Below are 27,951 nucleotides of genomic sequence, written 5' to 3' on the forward strand. Positions count from 1 at the left end.
TGATGAACCCTGTGGGACTCCGCAGGTGATTTTCGTGGGGTTGGAGAGGAAGCGTGGAAGTCTGATCCTTTGGCTTCTTCTGGTGAGGAATGATCGGCTACAGTCCAGGGCTGTTCCTTGTATGCCTGCGTCATGTAGTCTAGTGACTAGTGTGCGGTGGGAGACGGTGTAGAAGGCCGCTTATAGGTCGAGTAGGAAGAGGGTTGCATAGTGGCCTTGGTCCAGGAGGGTGCGGATGTCGTCTGTGGCAGCGAGTAGGGCGGTCTCCGTGCTGTGGTTGCTTCAAAATCCGGAGTGGGACGGGTCGAGGTCAGTGTTCTGTTCGATGAATCATGTCAGTTTACTGTTGACTGTTTTCTCTGCAAATTTGGCTGCAAAGGGGAGGGGCAAGATGGCGCGATAGTTCTTGAGGTTGGTGGGGTCAGCTGTGGGCTTCTTGAGCAGGGGTCTGACTTCTGCATGCTTCCAGTCGTCTGGAAAGGTGCCTGTTTTGAAGGTGGTGTTGAAAGTGCGTTCTAGTTTGGGTGCGATGGCGTCCGCGGCTCTGTGGTAGATGTGAGGGGGCAGGGGTCAGTGGGGGCCCCCGAGTGGATGCTTTTCATGGTTGCGGCAGTGTCTTCGGCCATGATTGGTGTCCAGTTGGAGATGGTAGGCTGGCTGGTGTTTCTGGGGGGCGGGGACCTGGATGGTCGATGAAGTTGTCAGAGAGTGCAACAGTAGGGACAGTGTTGGACAGCGGAGGGGATAAAATGACTATTCCCACTCCAGCGAGTGCAACAATAGGGAAAGAATTGGATAGCGTACTAGTAAAAATCACTATTCCCACTCCAGCGAGTGCAACAGTAGGAAAAGTGTTGGATAACGGAGGGGAATAATTTACTATTACCACTCCAGCAAAATAATTAACATTAATTAACAAACAATTCATGAATTAAAAATGATTTACGTCCCACCATATTCCCCTATAAATGACTCCACAATGTTGTAAAACATAACACAATTAACATATTTAATTAATAATTAATTTATAATAATTAACAAGCAATTTGAAAAAAATAAATGTACACATTTAACGCTATGAAACAACAATAATAGCATTTAAAAAATATATATTTAAATAAAATGATTTCCCAGCCTACTCCCCTATCAACCCACAAACCGCTCTTAAAAGAAATGACACTAATACCATCATTAATAATTATTAATAACCAATTAATAAATAATTAACAAAACATTATTTACCACAATTATCAATATAAAATGTTAAATACATAAATATGAAATAATACAAATTAAAGATTAATTCATTATTATTAAATTACTTCCCACCCTACTCCCCTACAATCCCACAACCCGCTCCTAAAAAAATGGCACAACATATTTACCAATTAATTATTAATAATTAACAAACAATTAATAACTCATTAATAATAAATGAATTACTGCAATTAACAAAATAAAATCTTAAATACTTAAATATTAATTAATTAATATAATAATTAATTATAATTAAATTACTTCCCACCCTATTCCCCTAAAAAACCACAACATGCTCCTAGAAAAATAACAAAATTAAGATATTTACCAAATAATTATTAATAATTAATATCCAATTAATAACTAATAATAAATTAATTATCACAATTAACAATAAAAACTATTAAATACATAAATATGAATTAATAAAAATATTAATTATAAATACATTACTTCCCACCCTATTCCCCTATGAAACCACAACCCGCTACGGAACAAAAACACTAAATTTAATTAAAATGAACTAATAATTTATCATCATTCAATTACTTCCCACTCTATTTCCCTATAAACTGACCACCCGCCACAGAACTAAAACGCAAAATTGACTTTAAAAAAATATATAACTCCTAAAAATGTAACATATATTAAAAAACAAATGCAATACTTACACAAAAAATAAAACACATGCATTTAAAATACATAACGCTAAATAAAACAACGATATTTTTAACAACAATATTTTTTTAAACAATATTAATTACTTCGATATTTGGCTTTGCTTACGTGTACTCTCCGTTTTAGACAGTGTTGTATCATGTATTTAATGGTATGTATCTTAATGTTAATGTAAATTTCTTTTAGACCGATATATCAATTTATATCACAGATGGCATTTTACATGAGCAGGTGTAGCTCATAGTTACATCTAAAGGAAGTTATATTGAATGTAAAAAAATGTGCATTGTGTATGTGACAAATTATTTATGTTGGATAAATTATCACTGATAGGTCTTTTGCTCAACCACGAGCTAATGGGTGCAATAAAGCGTGCACCAGCTTCTGACTCAAATGACTAATTCCAGTCAGTCATGGTTCAAGGTAAATTGTGTAGCTAAGTTATGATAAATATCGCTGACGTCATGGAGCCCATGTGAACGTTTTTACAAAAAAGAGGTATGAGTCAACTGGTGAACAGCGGGAGCCCTTTGGGAAAGTGAAGTGTGCTACTGTGTCGGCACCAATACTAAAAACTTTCTGTTTGGGGAGAATGTGTGTCATCACTGTTGATGCTAGTCTAGTACCTTAGGGCGGGTGAAACAAATGCATGGTGACTCACAATTAAATGTGGTGTTTGAATTACACACTGAATGACTCAGAGTGAAGGTGTGCTGCAATTGAACACGTTTGGCCTGTATCTGTGCAGTAAATCATTCCTGGCATTACATGTGTGGAAGTAAGTGCCTTCTTAGAGCGGACCATAGACTTTGGCACATCTTGCTAGAGTATTCAGGAGTACTGTACGCACGTTAGAAATATTCCTGGGAAAAATAGACGTGACTGCTGATTTTTGTTAGAGTTGCTGTATAATAATCCCCATTGAGTTGTGTAGAATGAGGAAGAGGACATAAACGTTGTGGTAGTGGTCAGCTGTTCATAAAAACATTTTGCAATGCGTAAAGTAGTATGCCTATTTTACTGATTTACGCACTCTTTTAGGCATATATATGAAATGGCCCCAAACATATAAAATGTCAATATTCAGCGAATATTCATATACAGTTAGTACACCTAGTAAAGACTGTGCAACTTTCCAGTATTACTGATAGGGAGTAGGGCATTTCAGGGCCAATGCACTAAAGCATGAAAGAGTACTTAAAGAATACCCCTGTAGCAGCGACGGCCCTTGTAGGGCGTTACACCCAGCGGTGACGTTTCATGGGGGAGGGGCAGGGTGGGGAGGTGTAAAATACGGGAAACGGATGATTACAGATAAGTAACATAAAAAATAAATAAAACACATTTTGTTGCGCGCGATGCAACGCCAAATGCGATGCAGTGCGCGCAACAAAATTAGTTTTATTTATTTTTTACTTTACTTACCTGTAATAGTCCGTTTCCCATATTTTACACCCCCCACCCCCACCATCCCCCGCCCCACGTCACCGCCGGGTGTAACGCCCTACATGGGCCGTCGCAGCCCTGTAGTATTACTTCCCTTACTCATGATTACTTTTGTGAATCAGCCCCTCAGTGTTCACCGGTGACTGGAGCTATGTGGTGTAATTCTGAAAGTAAGGAGGTTCTTACGTTGGAAGTGGATAAATATATGCACTATGGCTAGCACATGCAACATGCATTCCAACTTATCACTACAGTTCATAAAAACTCTGGGGCAGATTTACAAGCCCCTTGCGACACTTTTACGGCATTGTAAACAATCCGCCACGTTGGGACACATTTACTACGTGATGCATCTAGGGAGATGCGTCACGTAAAGCCCCCCGTCACATTATACCTGCATCAGGAATAATGTATGCAGGTTGGGCATTCAGACACAAGAAAGCCTCGTAAAAGTGACACAGGGAAAACTACAAGATTTCACTACGTGATTTCTTCGATGCCACTGTGTCAAAACCTTACACCTGCTTGAAGAAGACGTAAGGAGTTATGCAGCACAGTAGGAATAGGCATTCCTGAGCGTTGCTGGAGTTGCGTCGTGCTTGCGACACGACTCCAGCAATACGTTACCTTTACTCCAACAGATGCGTGACGCATCTGACAATCATTACACCAGGTGCGCTGCATCATAAATGCGACGCATCCATGGTGTTTCAAGGTTTTTTTTGCGTGATGCAATGAAACTGAAGCATCTCTGTTAAAATGCAGAGATGCGTCAGTTTCTTGTAAATCTGCCCCCGCTGAACTCTCTTTGTAATATTTAGGACTGTACGTCTTCAGATGGCATGCCCTTGCCTGCTCTAGTTAACCAAACGCCTTCAACTGAAACTTGAGCATACTGCCCGCTTCATGCATTAAACTAACATATTGCTAGCCATCATGCTCATATTTTTTCAACTACAAATTCCAACATAAGTACACAAAAGTTTACCCTCATTCTATCCATGTTATACTTATTGATCCTCTTTGTGTCATGCTAAATGTGGGAAAAATACACCTAAATATGCAGCAATGGCAGTGTAAGACTGCATACACACCTTTCATGTTACAAATATATTAAGTAAAACGGAAACATTACAAGCGTTGCAAATACCACGACAATATGAGATCAATGTGTATTTTTTCTATATCTAGATCAAAAAATTATTTATAATAGTAATGCAGTGCCTAAGGCAACCATTGAAGAATAAATAATGAAAAGACTTTCCAACAGTCCTAATTCTTGTTTGTTTAAAAAGAGTCTTACATATTTTCTTCGGTTCTCCTGTGTAAAGGGCATATCAGAAATAGATGGGAACTTATAGGTTAGTACTGAAAACTGCCGGAGCAGGTCCAACAAGACAGATTCTGATTATCATATTAAACTTTCATTATTAAACCATATCTACTTAACATTAAGTATCTTCTTAAATTGAAATTAGGTAGAGTTCTGCACAAAATGTAGTATTGTGCATATTAAGATAATGCAAGGACTTCTTAGTACTGATATATTGTTAAGTGCCGATAAAAGAGATTTCCTTTTCTAGTACTTTTTAACGTTTTTTTAACAACAGAAGCATTCTCACTTTTCTATCACGGGTTCATATCTAAAGCCAAATTATAATTTCAAAACAAAGATGTTTCATCTTAACTTCTTCACCAAAAAATGCTCACTATTAAACATGTAATGCAGGCAGATAGCAGCTATAGATGGGGCAATATTACTCAAAATACTAGCAAGAAACGTAATGCTTCTACCATGGACTTCCACCTGCAAAGAACAAATACTAAGTACATTCCTAATAACTTTGGTTCCAAATGCTTTGGGCAGATACAAGGTTCATCTTAGTAGCTTGGCTTCTACGACCTTGTAGTACATCCTATTGTTTAATGCTAGTCTTGCAGCACCTTATGCTATCATGGGAAAAGGCTTCTATTCGTAGGCAAAGATCAGTGGCAGGAAGGAAAATGCAAATAATGGGACACATATATATGAATGGATTACACTGTACCAGGATAGGGGAACCGGAACCATGGCGCCTCTGCTACAACCCTTCCTTTCACATCCGTCCGACCCAAGTATCCGTAGCTCGCAGGGTTGGAAGGAAGAGCATTGGTAAGAGTAAGAATGTAGCACACGAGCCAAGAAATGCAGATCCCAAAAAGCATCTGTCCAATGAGAAAGAAGAAACCAATTAATACATCATCACTGAAGCCGTGGACTCTAGTTAATAATAGTATACAGTCACAAAAAATATACTCCACCCCACCCCCACCACTTTACTAAAAGACAGAGGTCAAGAAGGAAATGTATATATTTCTTTATATAATTTCCTAGAAAGAAAACAAGACTCCAGAAAGCAGAAGAGTGATACATCTGGGAAACATGACAGTCTACTGCAGAAATGGAAAACCCATGTAACAAGTCCAACGGTTTGGTTGATATGTAGTGAGAGAAAAAAATACTCTATAGAAAAATACAGGATGCTTCACATCTCTGGTCCAAGAGTACTGTGGCTGGGATGCAAGTACACATATTCAGCCATCACTGTTAGTTGTAAAGTTAGAACATAAATACAAAGTTGTAAGATTGTGTGCAAGTCCTATAAAGCTTAGGAAGCCAGTGTCAAGGTCTGAGTCTTTGGTGGGGAGATGTATCTTTCCTCGCACCTGCAGTACAGGAGTGATAAAGTACTTATGGCTGCTAATTTTCTCTTGTGTATACTGAATATTTGCAATGGGTGGATCCACACTCGGGCCACACACAACTGCCTACCTGTCAGACTCAATACACAACATATCCTACCACATTATGCACAGTACACTTCATATGTACCATACATCACCAAAGCACAATAAACCACAAAACTATCCTCTGGAGCACATTACGCCACACCTTAGTCACCACACCTTGCACTCGAACTGTGTATCACACCAGCTAACAGCATATTACTCCAAAACACGATATCTCACCCAGTGCACCTTATATCATAACACCACACCATATGACATCACATATTACAATCTCGTAGGATGTAGGAAAGACATGCCCACCAACTTCAACACCAGAGATAGGATGTCCGCCTCCCTGAAGGTCATTAAGGACACTGTTTCTAAGAGTGGACTTTCACGTGATAACCTACTTCATTCTGGGTGTTTCAGTCTTGTTTTGCTTCAATTGAACTAATTAGACTAACACACCTGAAAACAATGATTTCAGCAGTAGTGATACTACTATATAGGAGAACAAACCACATAGCCACAAACTACATCTTTATGACAATCCATTGGCACACCGCACATTTCATACCTCTGTGTACCCACAGAGGTTGGTAATAACTTGCAAGTCCAGCTTCCACACAGAGGGGTCTATTAGGATGGTGGGCGGATCGCCACCGTCTGTCTGGCGGTGGCGATCCGCCCGCAATTTTTTGCCACCCGCCTACCATTTCCCCTCCTGCTAAATTACGATGGCGCTGGGCACCCCGGCGGATGGAAAGACCATCAGCCAGTTTTCCGCCGGTTGGACAGGCGACCGGGCAGAAAAGGGCTCCAATATGGTGGCAGTGTCTGCAAAACACCGCCATCCATATTAGGATGGGTGGCGATGCCGGGCTTTCCATGGCGGAGACCCCGCCATGGAAAGACAGGCGGATTTCACTTTGGGGGGCCCGTTGCAGGCCCCCAGGGGTTGGGGAGGTTGGGGGCGCACTTGAGGGTTACCATGGTACCCCCCCTCCATTTGCATGCACAATTTGGCAGGCACCGCGCAGTGCCTGCCACATTGTGAATGCAAATGCACGACATTTATATATTGCATTGTGGCGGGTGCTGCATACAGCACCGCCTGCTACAATGCAATATATGCGGGATGCCACTGCCACCGTGGCGGTGGCATCCTAATTCCCATGGCGGGACCGCCGCACCTGTGGCGGCCGGTCCAGTTTCCTGGTACGCCCGCCATTGTAATAGGCCCCAGAGAGTTCTCTGATGGTAAAGCACAACTGTGAGCGTAACAGTAAGTGAGCACTTAGGACGGCAGGGTACACATGGTGGATTACAGTAGGAGCACATCACCATGTATGAAACAGTGAAAACAATGATTTCAGCATTAGTGATACTACTATATAGGAGAACAAACCACATAGTCACACACTACGTCTTTACGGCAATCCATTGGCACACTCCACATTTCGTACCTCTGTGTACTCACAGTTTCGTTTCGTTTCAAATCTTTATTTCGGCATTACGCCATAAAAGAACAATTTAAACATTACATTTTAATAAAAATAGAGACAATCACTAAAAAGATAAAATGCATTCTATGTAACTGTGCAACACATGTTGGAAAGTACTTGGAGCATGACAATAAAAATCATATGAGACAGGAGGACACCTCAATAGTTCTATAAGCAAATTCAATTGTGTAGTGCTATTAGTGCTAATATGAACAAATTCAATTCCATAAATTAAGACCAAAATAATAGAAATTCGGTTCACAGCTGAAGGCCCATTTTTTTCCTACGGTAGCAAATAGAAAGTAGAAATCTACTGACACTAAATATAATCTGTTGTGAAGTGTTAGTAGTCAAAATTCTCAGAGCCTGATCGCAGGACCTCAAGCCTAATAGAAGGCATATCGGTTTAATCCATCTTTTTCTTTCATGGGCGTAGATAGGACAGAAGAAAAGAATGTGCTGCTCATTCTCAATTTGGTTGTTTTCACAAAGTGAGCAAACTTCGTCCAATACCTCAGCCGATGGATCACGGTTCCTTGCCCAACGTGCCAAAGTTGATTTTAATAAAAGATTTCCATATCTAAACTTTAGAAATAGTGTCTTGGCAAGTGGGGGCTCTATTTCGTCCATAAAGGACTCATAAAAGGGTTCGTCCTTAAAACTTAAAAATTTTGATACTAATGAACCACTAGTACTGATGTTTACAGTCATATTTGCTACATAGGACCAAAAAGCTTTTTTCAGGACTAATTTGGGATTAGATGGTAACCGCTCGGGATACTCCCAGAAGTGTTTCAGGCCTATAAGGTTAAGCCAAGTCCTAACATGTGTAAGCCAAGGGATTTTTTTGTTACTATCCAACCCCATGATCTCTATCAGCCCTTCTCTGTATGCTTGAAGCTCAGAAACGTGCCACAATCTTACCCAGAGCATAAGCGGTCTAATAAGAACATGATGGTCTGTTCTTTTAAGATCAAGGTCCAATTGCAGAGGTACTAATGGGGTTCCTCTCGGAACCCTTACCAAGCTTCGCATAAAGTTGTTGTCGTGGATACTAAAGGTCTCCTTGGAGCCTGGCCCCCACAATTCAGCACCATATAGCACTGATGATTGAACCTTAAATTTAAAAAGTTCCATAACGGGACGCACCGCTTTACTGGTGCTTAAGCTTTGCTCTCTGAGTATTGGTTTAACGTTCTGAGCAAATAACAATTTTCTTTTTTCCAATTGTGCTTTCCAGGTGAAGTTGCAATCAAGCGTCACCCCTAAATAAGAAAAGTGAGGCACAGATTCCAACTTTATCCCTTTTAAAGTTAGGCAACCCTTATCTGGTTTGGTTGGATTAAGGGCCATGTATTTCGTTTTCTTTACGTTAATCTCTAGCCCCTTTTGACAACAATAATCGTTAAAAGTATTCAATAAAATCTGCAAGCCGTTTTTTGTTTGGGATATCAGAATAGTATCATCAGCAAACAATAGAGATGCTACCCTTTCGCCATTCAATTTAGGTGCGTCATTTTTACATTTGTCTAAGTAAGAGGGAATATCGTTCACGAAAATAGAAAAAAGAGTGGGGGCCAGAACGCATCCCTGGCGAACTCCACGTTCAATTGGAATTTTCCGTGATAATTCGCCATTTTGTCCCCATCTAATTCTCGCAAAGTTCCCATCGTGTAATTTTATAATTTGAGCTACTATATTGTTTGGCATACCCGCTGCACTCAGCGTCTTCCACAGAAGATCACGTGGCACCAGATCGAATGCTGCCCTTAAATCAACAAAGGCAACATACAAGTGGGCCTTCTTTATCATTACGTACTTCCAATAGAGGCAGCAGAATCTAAAGCACTGATCTATAGTGCTGACTTTGGTTCTGAACCCGGCTTGAAATTTGGTCAAAAATGAATTTTCGTCCAACCAGTTACTCACTCGTAATAAAATATGGCGTGAGTAGATTTTCTGAAGGATGTCCATTAAGCTTATTGGGCGATAATTACAGGGATCCTTCCTGTCTCCTTTTTTAAATATTAAAACAATTTCAGCTCCTTTCCAACTTTCAGGAAATTCTAAGCTTTGAGATAGTTTGTTGCATAGATAATTGATATATGGTGCCCATATTTTCAAGTCATGCTTGTAAAGATCCCCGGGGATTTTATCCAAACCTGGGGCTTTCCCAGTTTTTACTTGGCTTATGGCCAGCTCTGTTTCCCCCAAGGTAAAGACCAGCGGATCTACTGGAAGTTCAGGACTTGCTGCAGTGGATGCTGTATAAGGGTCGTCATATTTCCTATACAAATTGGTAAAATGGGTTACCCAGGTTTGCTCGTCTAGGAAAGTGTCTTTAACCACCCTTCCTACCTTGTTCCCATTTGCTATCAACTTCCAGAAAACTACAGTGTCTTGTGATCTTGCAGCTGACAGCAATTCCGCCCACTTTTCTTCCTCCCACGCAATTTTCGATGTCCTTTGGGCAGTTTTATAGTTACTTCTAGCTTTTTTAACATCCAGTTGCGACTTGGATTTAATAGCGATTAACAGTTCCCTCTTAGACTCTCTACACGATCTGTCATACCAAGGCTTGCTGTGAGACAAGTTCTGAGTCTTCTGCTGGGGTTTTTTAGGCATTTTAGTTACCAGTAGTTTTATTTTTTAGAAAAACTCCTGATGTATGGTCAGAAAAGGAGTTCTTGCTTCCTCCTCGGGAGTTAGACTTAGATATGTAGCAAAGGTCCCTGCAAAAAGTGAGTATATTTCGCTCAAGATATCACCATGATCCAAAATAAATGGCCATTTTAGCGATCTCCTGTTGTTACTAATATGAATATCATTACCATCCCCAACACCCCCCTCAAAGGAGAGTGGAGGAGAAGGATCGCTAAATAATGCAGCGTTTAGTGACAAATTTAATGGAAAGTGATCACTTTCTGCCCTCTCCATTATTTCAAGATCTATGAGATACGACCAAAGAGGGATAGAAACTATTGCAAAATCCAAGTTGCTCCTATATGTATTCCTACTAAAGGTTGGTTTTTTTATGGTGTCAGACGGTAACCGACCGTTACAGGCCCTAAGGTGATGCTCTGTACATAATTTGATCAGTTGGAGAGCCAGAATGGAACATTTCACCGATTTGCTGCTCCCGAGGAGGGGGATTTTATTTGCCTGATCTTCCTCCTCAAAAATCTCACTTATGCCCAACACAGGTTCATAGTTACAATTCAGATCCCCAGCCAAGATGACAAGATCCTCCCCAGGATCCAACCTCCTCAAAAAGCAATCCAACTTAAGAACAGTCGGGGATTCCTTTGTTGACGGTGTTGGCCTATTATAGATATTTATTAGGAATAATTTATTCCCATTGGAGGTAGTTATTTTTAATGCTAGGATATCTACAGAATTTTTGTCTATCACCTCAATATTAACCCTTAGATTGATCTTTGTCCAGATCAGGAGACCCCCAGACGGCCTACCACTTCTGGATGGGATTGCTCCAATACCAAAAGTCTTGTAGCCCACCCTGTGGGGAGTGTCGACTGCCCAGGTCTCCTGAAGTAAGCAAAAATCAAAGGATTCCATAAATGCAGCCCAGTCGGGATCCCTCAAATTGCTAGCAACCCCAGCTACATTCCAACTAACAAGCTTAACCGAAGTCCCCAGTACAGAAGACATAACAGTATTAACCCTTGGCATCTCATCACCAGTATATGTCACTTGTTGGATTCCCGAAGATATTCCCTCAGAAGGTGAGTGTCTTAAAGTACGAGTTAGTTCTACCTGTTCTTCAGGAATATTATCGTTACATATTACATTTTTTTCCAAAGGTCGAGATACAACAGTTGGCAATAGATTACACTCAGTTACAACCCCCATTTCAGTGTGGTTCCTTGTGTCCCCTCCCTCATCCCCCCCACTCAAAAAACTTCAATCGCAACTATCAAGGCCACTGAAGACATCAAAACGATTGGACGTTTCAAGTGGCGTGAAGGGTTTCAGATGGTCCATCCTTCTGTCTTGAAAGTTAGGAAAGTTTTGATGTCTAACTGGGACAGAGTTCCATCCCAAGGGGTCTGGGACTGTTACAGGGCAAGGGGCACAAGGCATATTTCTCATACCCTGATGGATCGGGGGGTACTGAGCATATTGACTACTCCCAACATTCTGTACAATTGAATAATTAAGTGGCTGAGTTTGAGTTGGTCCCTGTAAAAGGGGAAACTGAGATGGGAACACCACTGACCTTGGATAAAAATACGTTAGAGGTCTTGGGATTATAGTGCTATTAAAGCTGCCCATCTGCCAATTCAATATATAGTGGACAGCGTTTGGATCCCTGAAATTAACAACCACTACATCACCTTCGATATCTTTAGTTCTGCCCCCCAACCATTCGAGGCGTCGAACATGAACTATTTCCCCATTGATATAATTTGCAATAGGCCTGTGTGTTCTCAACCAGTGCGTTATCTTGTTTTTTAGTTGGAAGAAGCCCTCCCTCTTATTTTGTTCAAGGGCCGGCACACCTGTTAGGACTACCACATAGGGTACTGCCTCTGGTGGAAGTTCAGGCAACGGAACCCTTTTTGGTTTCCCCCAGGTGCGTCTAGTTTCCCTCACCTCCCTTGTTAAGTCTGTCAAAGCTAAGTTAGTTGTATTGCCAGAACTTTTAGATGTATTAACACAGGTTTTACTAGCGACAGTCCCCAGCATTTGATCACCAGTTTTTTCTTGAGATGGTCTAGAGGCAACATGGTGGTGAGCAATAGCTGATACTGTGTTCCCCAAAGATTTTGGTACAGATAGAATTGAGGGAGGGGTAGGAACAACATGAGGGGAAATAGGGGGAGGAGATTGAACAGCAGATGGCAAAACTTGTGGTGCACAATTAAATGCTTGACTGTCTGCATAGTTAACACCTTTATGGCCTACAAGATCTTTTTTGGGCAATGCATTCTCAATTTTTGACAACCTACACTCCACCTCCATTAACCTCTCCAAGATAGATACAGAGTATGATCTGATCAGGTTCTCAATATCCTGTAGGGACACGGGACCCTTATTCTCAAAGTGAACATCATCTCTCGCACTAGTCTCCATATTGACCTCTTTGTCTACAGAGGTATTCAGTAGAACTGGGGATGCGGAAATGATATGGATCCCCTCAGAGTCAGATTGAACAACACAGGGATTCTTGACAACTGTGGACAATTTTTTACCAAAGTCAGAGCAGCTCAGTTTGGGTTGCAACGGATCCCTCCTTTTCCGTCGCTTTTTGTTCGGCGGGGGGCCATAAATTTTCCCCGTAGATGGTAATTTTTTAGCCTTAATGCGGGCTGCATGCAATTGTAACAAGGCGTCTCCCTTTAATGTCGATAGGCTACTTCCAATAGATGTTGCGGACAGGTCAATCATATCCGCTCGAGATACGGTTTCAGGTGAAAGAACAGCCGTATTTACATCCGGGAGTATACTATCTAGTAGAGGGATCGACTCGTTTACTAGTATCCCAGCAGCATTGGCAGGGGGTCCGATCACGGGAGATGAAGATGGTAAAGCCGACCCATTCTTCATACTTTCCACTGAACGGCGGCGGTCTGCCCGCCGCTCCGCCAGCACAATCTCCCTAGCGATATCAGGCGATGATTTGGTGAAATAACTGTCCAAGGTCCCATTGAGCAACAAACCCTGTTTGTCCTGCACATGCAGCTCAACATTAACAGTTGCCATATATAAATAAGAGGGGTCGGTTGGTGTGGCAGTTGACGGTGATGAAAAGAAGATTAGATAAAAGAACAGTCAGTACCTGTAAACAGGAAGGTATGCCCGGTCCGGTCTCCTCGTGTCTCTGAGGGTCTCAGAGGGTCCGCCCTTAGTCCGGGCTTTGTCCCGGGATATGTCCCGCACACGCGTCCCGCTAACGCGTGCTTGCACCAGATCTTAAGCGTTCTGAGAAAAGAGGGGGCGGAGACACGGGAAGAGGCGGCAGGTGTGCTCGGTGGGTCACGCACAGCCTGCCGGACCTCGCAGTCCCGTCCTCCTGCTGCTCCAAGTCTCTCCCCACGCAGGTCTAAGTCCACAGCGGGGCTCCAGGCAACCAAAAACTGCACAAGATCACAAACTCCTTGGCGAGCGGCTCCCGCGGAGCGGGGGCCGCGAGGAGTTTTAAAGCACAGGCGCAGGGCAGAGGGCGGAGACACGGGAAGAGGCGGCAGGTGTGCTCGGTGGGTCACGCACAGCCTGCCGGACCTCGCAGTCCCGTCCTCCTGCTGCTCCAAGTCTCTCCCCACGCAGGTCCAAGTCCACAGCGGGGCTCCAGGCAACCAAAAACTGCACAAGATCACAAACTCCTTGGCGAGCGGCACCCACAGACTTTGGTTGTAACTTGCAAGTCCAGCTTCCACACATTGGGGTCTATTAGGATGGCGGGCGGATCACCACCACCCATCTGGCGGTGGCGACCCACCCGCCATTTTCCACCACTCGTCTACCATTTCCCTTGCCAAATTACGATTGCGGTGGGGACCCCGGCAGACACCCCGGCAGACGGAAAGACCGTCTGCTGGTTTTCCGCTGGTCGGACAGGTGACCGGGCAGAAAAGGGCTCCAATATAATGGCCGTGTCTGCAAGACACCGCCATCCATATTAGGATGGGCGGCGGTCCTGGGTTTCCATGGTGGAGACCCCGCCATGGAAAGCCAGGCGGAGTTCACTTTCAGGGGCCCGTTGCGGGCCCCCAAGAATGGGGGGTTGGGGACGCACTTCGGGGGTACCCATGGTACCCCCCTCTATTTGCATTCACGATTTGGCAATTTGGCAGGCACCGCGTGGTGCCTGCCACCTTGTGCATGCAAATGCACGACATACATATATTGCATTGTGGCGGGTGCTGCATACAGCACCACCCGCCACAATGCAATATATGTGGGATGCCACTGTGGCGGTGGCATCCTGATTCCCATGGCGGGACCGCCGCACCTGTGGCCGCTGGTCCAGTTTCCCGGTACGGTGTCCTCCCACCATCGTAATAGGGCACAGAGAGTTCTATGATGGTAAAGCATAACTGTAAGCGTAACAGTAAGTGAGTAGTTAGGACGGCAGGGTACACATGGTGGATTACTGCAGGAGCCCATCACCACGTACGAAACAGCGAAGAAGAGAAACCAAGACTCACCATCCTAAAAAGGAAAAATGCTCTAGGGAATATACGCATCTGTGTGTTTCTCAACATGTATGAATATGTACAGATGTATGTGACTGCATCTTAAGGCACGTGTAACATATCCGCAAGTGTAGCTGTTTATGGTGTATTTGTATAACTGTGTGTGCGAATATGTCAGAATTTGTCAATCTCTCTAAAAAAGAGTGAGAGTGCATGTATGAATGTGTGTTTGCAGCAATTTAGAGTGTATTCACTAACCTCTGCTATCCACTTGAACCTTCGCATATTTTCACAACTTAAATATGGCCACAGTGAGGACATCAATTATTTTAAAAATGTTCAGCCTTCCCATCTGTAGGGCATGCCAAATGTTAGTGGTGCTGGATAGAAACTTCCCATCAACAAAGGCGACTGCTTTTCTGTGCATGCACTAATGAGAACCAATAGAAAACTGCTTTACACTCACATTTCTTACGACATACATTATGATTCTCAATATAATTGCCATTAATGTAACTGTCTATTTAAATTATTTTAGAAACCAGTTCCATTTCCATGAGATGTGAACAATACAATGGGCAAAACGTCAGACACAATTTTATAAATTTCACATGAGGCTTGATTAAAGTAATCGAAATAATATTAAAACATGGATATAAATCACCAGCCAACTTGTAAGGTCGCCAACATTGATGGCTGGTGGTCCTTCCAAACTCAATGGGGAACTCCTTCATGCAAACTGCACTGAGCAGTTTAGGTAAGTAAGTGACCCTGACCATGCTAAGGAGGTTTGGGAGGCCATGAGGAGTTTTAATGTGATAAAATATTGACCACAAATAGAGCTAATGGATGCATTTTACAGCACAATATTGCAGAGAAAATTGTGAGTAAATCTGATGATTTTCAGATGGTTAAAATTCGGACTTACATGCTATAGCCTCTAACTCTCCCACTATGCCTTCCAGGCAATCTTGCCTCCCCACTCACCTTCCCTTTCACCTAGCTCCCCCTTGCCACTCCTGCCTTTCTCCCTGACCCAGGGGATATCCCAAGCTGACAAGTCCTGACATGTCGGTCCACGGGTCAAATACTTCAATATGCGCCCCCCTGTGCAAGTGGCACAAACCCAGACCGCAGTACTCACAATATATACCATGGCTAGCAACTCTCTCAAGATAATAACACTTAAAGGTAAAAGGCCTCAATCATCCTGTGAAAAGAAGGAAATAGTAGAATGCTGCCACAAACTAAGAGGAGACATCCTCCTGCTTCAAGAGACCAGAATATTTCGAAATGTCGTAAACAACTGGTATTCTGCAATGTTTTCATTGTGTAAATATGAATGCAGGAGTGGAGCTATGCCTTATTATAGACTCACAAAAGAAATCCTGTATCACTAATTGACTCGTCATTTTGCACTGCAACAGATTGGCACATCTGTTGCATCACAAAATGAATATTGTGTTGCAAAGCACAGTGACTACTTTGCTATTGAAGCTCTAATAGATCAAGCCTCAGACATTAAAGCACTCGGCTTGCAAGCTCAGACAACAAAGATATTTATTTGGGTTACACTGATTGTGCAGGTTTAAATGCCGGCAACAGTTTGAGTGAAATTACAAGAAAAAGCTATGAGTGTGGATCACGGCATGCCTTCGCACTTGTCACGTAAGATTTGCAAAAGCAGCAACTAAGGCCCAGGTTTATCAAAACGATTGTGTTGCCTTTGTGTCATGCAAGGTGACACAAAGGCAGAGCAAGCCTTAAGTCAGATTTACTATGCAGTGAAAGGCCACCCTGCATGGTCCTGCATTGCTTGATAAATCTGGAGTATCCGCAAAGGAGTGTAAGTCGCTACCTTGACATACTCTGCACCGGGAAGGCATTACTGAGTGAAGCGTCGATGTTTCCAAGCATCCACCCATTCTTTTCAGTGCATTCCCAGATTTGCCATGACTGGTAAACCTGGGAATCAAAATTGTGTGTCTTCCCGATAGAGGCGCAACAAGGAGAAATGTCTTTATTTCTCCTTGTTGTGCCCTCTTTCTAAGTGTTCCGCATTCTGCAGCACACATATAAATAAAGAGGAAAGCGCCTCTAAGGATTGTTTTTGTGCTGCAATGCAGGCACCTTTGCACCATAGTGCAAGGGTGCCTGCATTGGTGCTAGGCAACACACAGTGCACTAGCGCAGGGACAGAGCAGGAATTTCTAACTTGCTGTGTTGCACTGCGTCAGATAATGATAAATCTGGGCCCCAGTCTCTTGGCTACAGGGAATTCCTACCATATCAAAATTAGTAGTCACAACCTCGTTTGGAAGTATCAACTGCACATTTATTTGTGAAACTATATTTATTATGCTCAACACATGCCAATACAATTGGCTATACAAATATTTACACTATTATACTTCACAAAATATATATATGGTTGAAAATTATTTTAGCTATCCCCAGATCCACTACAGATGTATGTTATTCATTATATCAAAATACTGAACCAATTTCTCACACAAAATAAAATTCCCACATTCCCTTACACACATTTGCATTCCATTAACCATTCAAATGTGTTCATTCCTAAGGCTTGGTAACAGCAGCTTGAGGCATACCTTAGTCAGGAATATACTGAAATAAGTATATGTAAATATTTGTACAGTTGTAAATGTATGGGAAAATACTTCTCTGAGTAAAAAACCTGAGTAATTTCCTGAAGTGGGAGTTGCTCAATCTTACATTTTCACAGTATTGGGTTCACAGGATTGGGTTCTAACTGGCACATGCATCAAAAACGTAATTTGCGATTCCTTATTAGCGAAAAATAAGGATTCGCCAATAAGGAATTGCAAATGCCTATGCATGGAGGAATCCGTAAAAAAAAATAGCGATTCCTAAACATTCCTTAATTTCGACTCGCAAATTGCGAGTCGCAATTGAGGAATTGCTACCCATTCATTCCTATGGGCCTAGAGGCCCATAGCAATCAATAGAAACTGCATGCGCAATTTGCGAGTACCAAATAGGTACTCAAAAATGGCACGTGCAATTTCAAGGGTGCCAAAGGACACCCTGTTTGCCCCCTGAAATTGATATGTGAACACATGTTGAGCACACACATGCCCCAAAGTACATCCATAATCTCCTCAAAACATCTCTCCAAGGCTCACCAGACACACCAACAAACTCCATACTAGCAAAAACACAATTGAATATTTCCACCTGACCATTTTCCCTAGGTTCATACAGGGAAGTGGTGATGTGTCTGATCCCACATTTGGTGAAAAACTCCTACATTTCTTGAGAGACAAGTTGAAATCCGCTGTCAGAAACTAGGACTTCCAGACAACCTTCCCAGGCAAAAACCTCTTTGAAAAAAGAAATGACAACAGGACCTCTGACCTCAGCCAGGGACCTGCTCTCTCCCCCGTATCTCCAGCTGCTGTGCTGTGCCTCTGCCAGGAACGATTCATTTCAGGTTAGGGGTTCGAACCTCCGCTCCTGCCCAGGTTGCACCCTCTGTTGCCTGTTACCTCCGCTGCCTCACCTGTTGTACTTCTCTCCTCTCGTCCCATTATTGTGCCCTAATTTTGTCTTTTGCTTGTTCTTGCCTTGCTGTGTTTGTTTTGTGTATTTACTGTCTCCTGTTGTACTTCTCTCTTTTTCGTTCCATAATTGTGCCCTGACTTTGTTTTTCTTGTTCTTGGCTTGTTGTGTCTGTTTTGCTTACTTACTTTGCCCTGCTAGTTTTGTGCCGTTTCCGCCTTTTTTCCCGCTCCCCCACCCGCTGCTGCTGCCCCCGCGGCCCCCTCCCCTCTGCCGTTTCCCGTTCCCGCCTCCCAGATGTGCCTCCTTCTCACTTCCCTTATTTAATGCCGGCCACTGCGTGGTGAGCACGAGAAGGACTTCTGACCTCGGCCAGGGACCTGCTCTTTCCCCATAGTTCCAGGTGCTGTGCTGTGCTGTGCGATTTAGTTCAGGTTAGGGGCTTCTGCCCAGGTTGCGCCCTCTGTTTCCCATTACCCCCGCTGCCTCTCCTGTTGTACTTCACTCCTTTCGTCCCTTTATTGTGCCCTAATTTCGTCTTTTGCTTGTTCTTGCCTTGCTGTGCTTGTTTTGCGTATTTACCGTCTCCTGTTGTACTTCTCTCTTTTTCGTTCCATTAGTGTGCCCTGACTTTGTTTTGCTTGTTCTTGCCTAGTTGTGCCTGTTCTGCTTATTTACTGTGCTCTGCTAGTTTTGCGCCGTTTCCGCCCATTTTCCCTGCTTCCCGCTCCCACACACGCTGCTACTGCCCCGCGGCCCCTCCCCTCTGCCATTTCCCGCTCCCGCCTCCCAGCTGTGCCTCCCTCCCACCTCCCATATTTAATGCCGGCAGCTGTGCAGCCGTGCCGCTGGCGTGCTAAGGCAAGCCTGTCTGCGCCCGACCACGACCCGACCGCGACCAGCACCAGAAACCCTGGATCTCCACCCACCCATCGCTATGACTCCACCGTCCTCCTCGCACTCAACCCCAGAAGATCCAGAGACTGCCAACAGGCCTCACCGATCACAACCCATGGTCAGTTGACCTGCCTCCACTGTCTCAGGACCTTCGCCACCACCCAGAATTCCAACATCACCAACACCTGCACCGACGACACCCTGAGTTGCATCCTCCTCAACGTACGCTCCGTACACAAACACGCCATAGAAATCTGGAACCTACTCTACTCCCTCTCACCCGACATCTCCTTCTTCACAGAGACATGGACCAACGCCGCCTCCGCCCCTGACCTCAACAACACCATCACAGATGGTTACAAGATCCAGAGGAAGGACCTCCACAACCACCTGGGAGGGGGCCTCGCCATCACCTACAAAAGCACGCAGTGCCTCACCACCTCCAGCCAAACCTTCCCATCTGCAGAACACCTACATTTCCAGATCCAGACCAGCCCTAAGACCACACTCCGAGGAACACTCATCTACATGCCCCCAGCCCCCAGACACCCTTCTCCACCACCATCAACGACTTCATCGCACCACACGCCATTGCATCAATGAACTACATACTCATCAGAGACCATAATTTCCACATCGACAACCCCAGCGACCCTAACACCACCACCCTCCGGAACAACCTCGCCAACATCGGACTCCACCAACTCATCAAATACACCTACACACAGAGCAGTACACATCCTCGACCCGATCATCGCTGCAGGGAACAGCGTCCACTTCAGCCACACACCCAATCACCATGGACCGACCACCACTGCGTGCACTTCACCGTCGACAAACATAAGACACCCAGACCAGCTCCCCGCCCACCATGAAGGAACTGGAGCAAGGTCACTGATGAACAACTGAACTCTACCCTCACCCGACACAACCACTCCCAGGCAGCCGACGCAAACACTGCAGCCAGAGGACTCCACACATGGATCTCCAACTGCGCAAACAAGCTTGCCCCGCTATGCAAGCCTGGCAAACAACGCTCCAAGAAGATCGCCTGGTTCACCACCGAGCTCCAAGAAACCAGGCGCACCTGCAGACACATGGAAAAGAATTGGAGGAACACCAAGACTACCGATAGCCACTCCATCTACAACGACGCCATGACGCTCTACCACAACCAAATCAGAACTACCAAATGAAACTTTATCCACAACTAAATCTCCACCAACTCCACAAACCCAAAGGAACTCTTCAGCGTCATTCAAGAACTCACGCAGCGAAGCCACAGACATCAACCCGTCCCAAGATTTCTGCAACAAGCTGGGAACGTGCTTCCACCGCAAGATCAAAATACTCTATGACAACCTCGTTGACCACCCACAAGACGCCACAGCCGGCCCCGCTCCCCAAGACACCAGCCTGCCCGCCATCTCCAACTGAACCAATCATGGCAGAGGACACTGCCACGACCATGAAAGGCATCCACTCGTGGGCCCCCAGCGACCCCTGCCCCCATCACATCTACCACAGAGCCGCAGACACCATTGCACCTGAACTGCAACACACGATCAACGCTACCTTCACAACAGGCACCTTACCAGACTGGAAGCGTGCAGAAGTGAGGCCCCTGCTCTAGAAGCCAACGGCCGGCCCCACCGACCTCAAAAACTACTGGCCCATCTCATTTCTCCCCTTTGCAGCCAAAGTAGCAGAAAAAACAGTCAACAAGGAACTGACACAATTCACGCCGTCTTTGTCCCGTCCCAATCCGGATTCCAAAACAACCACAGCACTGAGCCCGCCCTACTCGCTGCCACAGACAACATCTGCATCCTCTTGGACCAAGGCCATTCCGCAGCCCTCATCCTCCTCAACCTGTCCACAGCCTTCGACACCGTCTCTCACAGCACACTAATCGCTAGACTACACAATGCCGGCATACAAGGAACTGCCCTGGACTGGATCCGCTCGTTCCTTACCGGAAGAAGTCAGAGGATCAGGCTACCACCCTTCCTTTCCGCCTCATGGAAATCAACTGTGGAGTCCCACAGGGATCATCACTTAGCCCAACCCTCTTCAACATCTATATGGCCCCCCTCGCAGCCATCATCCGACAACACAGCCTTAACATAGTGTCCCACTCCGACGACACCCAGCTCATTCTCTCCCTCACCAGAGACCACACCACCGCAAAACTCAACTCCCAGAAAAGAATACAAGAAGTCGCAATCTGGATGACCAACAGCTGCCTAAAACTCAAAGCTGAAAAGACAGAAGTCCTGGTCCTCGTCCTCAGTACCACCCCTTCAGCATGGGACAACACCTGGTGGCTCATCGCCCTCAGAAACCCCCCCAACCCCTCAGACCACGCCAAAATCCTTGGCATTGTACTCGACTCAACACTCACCATGAGCCGACAGGTCAACGCAGTCACCTGCATCTGCTTCGAAACCGTCTGCATCCTGCACAAGATTTTCAAATGGATCCCCACGAGTCAAGGAAGATAGTCAACCACTAAATGGACTAAGGTAACACACTCTATGCTGGCATCAACAAGTCCCTACTCCGCAAACTCCAGACCATACAGAACACCGCCTCCAGACTCGTCCTAGGCATCCCCCGACATGAACACATCAGCCAACACCTGCGGAGACTCCACTGGCTCCTGGAGAAGAGAGTTACCTTCAAAATTCTCACCCACGCCTACACAACAATGGACCCAAGTGCCTGAATGACAGAATACATTTTCACGCACCCAACAGAAACCTACGACTGTCCAACATCGCTCTGGCCGAAATCCCGCGCATCCACAGAGCCAGAGCTGGCAGGAGATCGTTCTCCCACATTTCAGCCAAGACCTGGAACGAGCTACCGGTAGACATCAGACTCGCCCCCTCCCTGAACGCCTTCAGGAAGACCCTCAAGATCTGGCTCTTCGGCTGAACGGAGCTGCTTACTCCCCACCCCCCCCCCCCCCCCCCCGCGACTTGAGACCCTCACAGGTGACTAGCGTGCTTATAATTCCCTGATTGATGAATTGATTGAACCAGAGAAGCAGCACTAGCAACAAACTTGATCTCAGGTTACTTAGAATGGTAATCCACCATAACTAGAGCAAAGCGAGCATCAGAAGGTAAACATTTGAAAGCACTTGAAATATCAAAAGCAACTTACTTTTTGCCAAGCTGATTCAGGCCAAGTCACAGGTTTGAGAGGAGCAGAAAAAACTCTGAGCATCTTGTCACCATTAATACAGAAAGAACATTCCCTGACTGTTCTATCCACCATCTTGTTAAGACCAGGCCACCAAAAATTGGCTCTAATAAGACACTTCATGGAAGACATGCCAAAACATGTAAAATGTTTTACTGTAAAACAACGGGGGAATAATCTTGCCACACTTAAAGAGTAAGCCACCCTCTTTCTCAATTTCTTCAGCAACCTGACAGAAAGGACTCAACTCAGGTGATGCACTTTTAGGTTTAGGCCAACCGGACCTTAAATAATTCAAAATGGACAGGGATAAAGGATCTTTATCCATATGCTTTCTCCATTAAACTTCAGAAACACCAGAAAATTCTGAAGAAACACAATCCTTAAGAGAAGCAACCATATCCAAATAGTGATCAGTGTGAAGACTGGTATCATAAGAGCAGGGCAATCTTGACAAGCAATCCACTGTGACATTACTCTTACCAGTAACAAACTCAACCTCAAAATTGTATTCCTGAAGTCTAGAAGTAAGGTGGGCAATACGTGCAGTGGAATTCCACCCACCACCAGGGTATAAAATTCAAACAAGAGGTTTATGATCAGATCTAAGTAAGAACCTGCTGCCCCACACATAATTTCTGAAATGTTCAATAACCCAAATACACGCTAACGGCATACCTCCTTTCAGTTTCAGAGAGAGTTATGGCAGCAAACGCTACACACCATTCCTCTTTAGCACACCTTTGACTCAATACAGCGCCCAAGCCATATAAACTTGCATCAACCGTAATCACACACATTTTGTTAAGACAAAATGATTTAAGAGTAGGATACTCCACAATCTCCCTCTTAATCAGTTAGAAAGCAGACTCTTGTCTTTCAGACCAGCAAACATCAGACGTTTTCCTTGTCAACTCCCTGAGGGGTTCCATCTTAGTAGAAACATTTGGTATAAACTTGCTGTAGTATTCGCATGTCAGGTGGTGGAGCTTTGATAATAGCGTCAACAAGGGATTAATACCATTACCTGACAGAGAATGGCCAAGATAATCAATCGCTAATTGCGATTCCTTAAAGGCAATTTAGGTAGCACAAAAGAAAGTGCTCTTTAGGCTTTAGGAATCGCTAATTACCACCAACTTCAAGTTGGTGGTAATTAGCGATTTCCTGTAAAAAAGCACTTTTTTTTTTTTTAAAGTGCCATGTGGCACACATTCATGCCCTTAGGGTATGTATGTGCGCCACATGTGCACACATGCACATTTCAGGGGTGGAACAGGGTGTCCTTTTGACACACTGGCACCCTTGAAATAGCTCCTGCTATTTGCGACTCTTTAATACCGAATCGCAAATAGTGAATATCTTCCCATTCATTCCTATGGGCCACCTAGCCCATAGGAATGAATGGGTAGGTATTCCTTATTAACCCCTTCCGTGCTCAGGCACGGTGCTCCCTCATGAGCCGTAGAACACTCGCATGTGGGGATAATTCCCCTGTTGTGCTGTGCGTTCCACGGAAACGGGTGTGGTCATGCCCAGCTCAGCACGTCATGAGCACACGAGCACTGTGCCTCATGACGAGCTGAGCTCATCATGAGCACCGGGGCGCTGTGTGCACCCCCCGCCCTCCAGCACGGGGATTACCCCCACACATAAGGGGTTAACAAATCTCAATTTGCAATTCTTTATTAAGGAATTTTAAGGGATCGCTAATATTTTAGCGATTGCTACCTACATTCAATTTAGCAAGTCCTTAACAGCGATTCAGTAGAAATCGCTATTAAGGATGTAGGTGGCCCATTAAACCCGAAATTCTGTCAATTTCAGGCTTACAGACCGATATGGAGCCATTTCAGATGTAGGGGATAATTCGGTACATACCGAATCGGTATTTACCGATTCGGTATTTACCGAATCATTATTTACCGATTCGGTATTTACCGAATCGGTAAATGGCATGTAGGAAGCACTTTTAAGAGTGCTTATGTGCTTTAAGGATTCGTTATTTACCACCAACTATTAGTTGGCGGTAAATACCGAATACCTTTGAAAATGCAAATCTGTGCATTTTCAACAGTGCCATGTGGCAGACATACATGCCCTTAGGGCATGTAAGTGTGCCACATGTGCACACAAGCACTATTCAGGGGTGTCAATGTGACACCCTGCCACCCTTGAATGTTTCCATATTATACCTGCATCTGGTATGATGTGTGCAGGGTGGGCGGTCCCACGCAACAAAGCCTTGTAGGATTGGCGCAGTGAAGTCTCTCAGATTTCACTGTGACAATTCTAGGACACCATTGTGTCAAAACCCTATGCTTGCCACATGGCAGGCGTAAGGGAGACGCAGTGCCATAGGGATATGTGGAAAATTAGTACGTTTTGGTGAACATTATCTGCGCCATCTTGCCTCTTCCCCTGATGCCACACTTTTGTCGTGCGCGCCCGCCATTTTAAGATGCCCCGATCAGAACAAACCCTTTTGCATGCCGCTGGCCCCTGACATAGCCCTTTGCCTTCACTAAGCCTGCACGCTGACCACCCCCTGCTTGCACCTGCCTTGAGTCATAAACCCCTCTTCGGCGCTGCTCTGCCCCAGGCCCTCATCCTGTGCCCAGCGCGACACCTCCCTGCTTTCCTTTCATGATCTCCGGCCCTTAGATGCAAACCCCCTTTTTTCCCCGTGTGCCCGTTTTGTCCTCCCCGTTCCCAAGCCGACACCCAGCTCTGCCGATACCATCCTTGCCCCTCCCCGTACAATAGAAAGCTTCCCCCATCAAAGAATCCCCGGGTTGATCAAAGCCCCCACCCCATGAGATCCGATCAAACTCCCCACATCCCGTGAATCGGCGGATTATCCAGCTGCGCGATGCTCATCACCTGTTGTGACTAGGGTGGGGACTTCAACTGTAAATGTGTGTGGGAACGGGCCCAAAGGGGAGTTCCGAGAATGTCTTTTCCGTACATCAAAGCTTTAACATGTATGTGTAATCTACAATAAAGTCATAAATGTGGGTATAAGAGGCCAGGCCTCAGAAATACAGTTAGAACACCTCAGAACGATACCTTCTGTCCGTTTCGTTGTGTTCTCCTCCGGAGAGAATAAAAAAACCTTGTTTCCTGCTTTCCAGTCTCCAGCGCCTGCCTCTTCATTGATTTAAATAACTAGAGGGTCACAGAGGCAATACTGCCGGGCAAATATCGATTGTCCCCGACCCGATTGAACTTTTTACAATTGGCGTCCCAAGCGTGGGGCCCATCAGCGACTCGTGGATCCAGTGGGAGAGGTCCCGACGACAGAGTGAACGACTGCAACGATCGGGAGAGCTCTTGCCCAATAGACCCTCGTCTGGCAGCCGATCATCCGAACTTCACTAGTTCCGAACAGACCTCTCTCGAGTGATCTACGGTCCTGACTGGGAACCATCAGGAGTGCTGTGAGAAATACGAGAAAAAGAGGACGATCGGGCGCTGGATTCGGAAGACAAGAAACTGTCCATGCGGTCCGGGTAAGGTCGTGTTACCACGACAAGTTGCGAGAAATTTGCTTGATTGTTTGTTTGTTCAAAAATACTAGTATTGCTCTGTTTATTTTTATTTAGAGATTCACTGTCTGCAAACGGAGAAACAACAGGCTCTTTCTCTCTTTGCAAACAGTGGAGGATAGGTAGGGTAGCAGCCGTGCTTGTTCTTTTTCTCCCCCACTCAATAATTGCTTGAAACTGAACTGTTGTTCACAAAACTATTGTTTCCTGGAGATTCCCTGTCTGCAAGCAGGGAAGAGACCACCCTTTTTGCAGATAGTGAAAAGGGTAGGTAACGCAGATCTTTGCGGACCTACTCATTCTCCCCATTGTTATTTATTGGTCGTTTGGTTTTATATATTTTTTTTGATCCATGAGGTATTCACTACCTGCAAACAACGTAGAATAGAAATATTCTGTCTAGTCTTTGCACCTAGTGATAAGATAGGCAGTGCTGACTTTTTAGTCCCTCGTTACGAGCCGTCATGTCTGTCTTCTCCCCACTGATAAATAGCCTGTTTAGCCCGGACCGGGTGTTAGAGGTGAACCATATAGCTCCACTAGAAGGCACCCCTAATAAGGACATGTTCATAAACTATGGGTTAGTCACCATAGCTTATAATAAATTATGGCACAGGTATACCGAAGATAGCCAAGACAAACAGTGGCCACTGGCAGGATCCTTTGACCTTGATAAAATAGAAACGTTAGAAATAGCCCTTCAAAATAATAAGACGACGCCAATTATGCTCGACAGTCTCGGTATGTGGCGCAGAGAGGCTATGCAACGACAGAGAAAAGACGAGGACAAACAAAGTAGAGAAATATATCGACAGGACAACCCCAGGACACCGCCACCCACGACTTATCCTCCGACACTATGCAAAGGACGACCAGACTTAGGGTCAAACCAATGCGCTTTTTGTAGGTATGTCGGACACTGGAAAGCCCAATGCCCGACTCTACTGAGCGTGAGTAAAGGCAAAGGGCCGACAAGAACGACAGACCGACAGTACGAGAAAAGGCGCGAGACAGAGAAGAACCCGACTTACATAGACAGACCAGACAGAACCACCACGTTTGATTATGCCCGATGGCACAGATTTCGCCAGGAAAATCTCAGCAGCATGCTCAAGTTCTCCTAGGTCGGGCAATGTCAAGACGGGAACCCAGCCTCGTTTAAAATTCACAGACGGAAAGAGATAATTATGACCAATAACTGTTTTTATATTTGTCTTGGGTCTTTGTATGTCGTACTTGTACTGTCCCCCGTCTGAGTTCGTGTGTATGTAATGTACAAATCTGCGTCATCCCTCTACACGTGTTTCCGTGTTACTCGACCTCTGTTAGCAGAAACTTAGCATAAAAGCAACCTGGAAAGAAAGAAATGGTAAAACAAAATCCGTAGACCATTAATGAACTTGAACTTTTAATTTAACACAACAAACAAGGAATAATAACGATAAACTGTAGAAAATGAAAGTCAAACAGAACATTCGCCCCCCCCCCCATTCTGGAACCTTCCAAAGTAGGGCAGGGTTACGGCTACGCCCAACCAACGGCAACCCATATAAGGCGAGCCCCGCCGCCAACTCTTGGTCAGGAAATCTTAACGTATGGGGGAGCCGGAGGAGAGGCAGGAGCCCGCAGCCTGGGCATTTGCAGGTAGTCCCACCACATGTCTCCTTGGCCGGCCGCAACGGGCCTGGAAAGACTAAGGTAGTCCCGCCACATGTCCAGAGGAGAACGAGGCACCTCTTCCTTTTCTCTTCCGTCACAGCCGCAGCAGTCCTGGACGGCGGGATGTCCTGCACGTACCTCCACAACAATTTGTCCAAGTTGGGCTGGGAGGGAGAGGCGACGCGGACGAGCCTCTCCCACCTCCACCGGTAGGAGGTTTCCCAGCCCCCAGCCCGACGCCGAACATCCCCAGTCAGGCGATGGTGCCCATACTTGCGCAGC

General features: G+C 45.0%; 1 protein-coding gene across 1 annotated transcript in view; it reads right to left on the bottom strand.

The window, feature by feature from the left end:
• The window catches only part of LOC144800058 (solute carrier family 23 member 1-like), a 329,120-nt gene that overhangs the window by 172,539 nt on the left and 128,630 nt on the right, over nucleotides 1–27,951 (bottom strand). Inside the window, exon 7 of the mRNA XM_078671654.1 lies at nucleotides 5,430–5,586. Coding sequence (XP_078527780.1) covers nucleotides 5,430–5,586 — 157 coding nt within the window. The remainder of the gene's footprint in view (nucleotides 1–5,429; nucleotides 5,587–27,951) is intronic.

The sequence above is a fragment of the Lissotriton helveticus genome, chromosome 1_1 (assembly GCF_964261635.1).
Source record: "Lissotriton helveticus chromosome 1_1, aLisHel1.1, whole genome shotgun sequence".
Taxonomy (NCBI): Eukaryota; Metazoa; Chordata; class Amphibia; order Caudata; family Salamandridae; genus Lissotriton; species Lissotriton helveticus.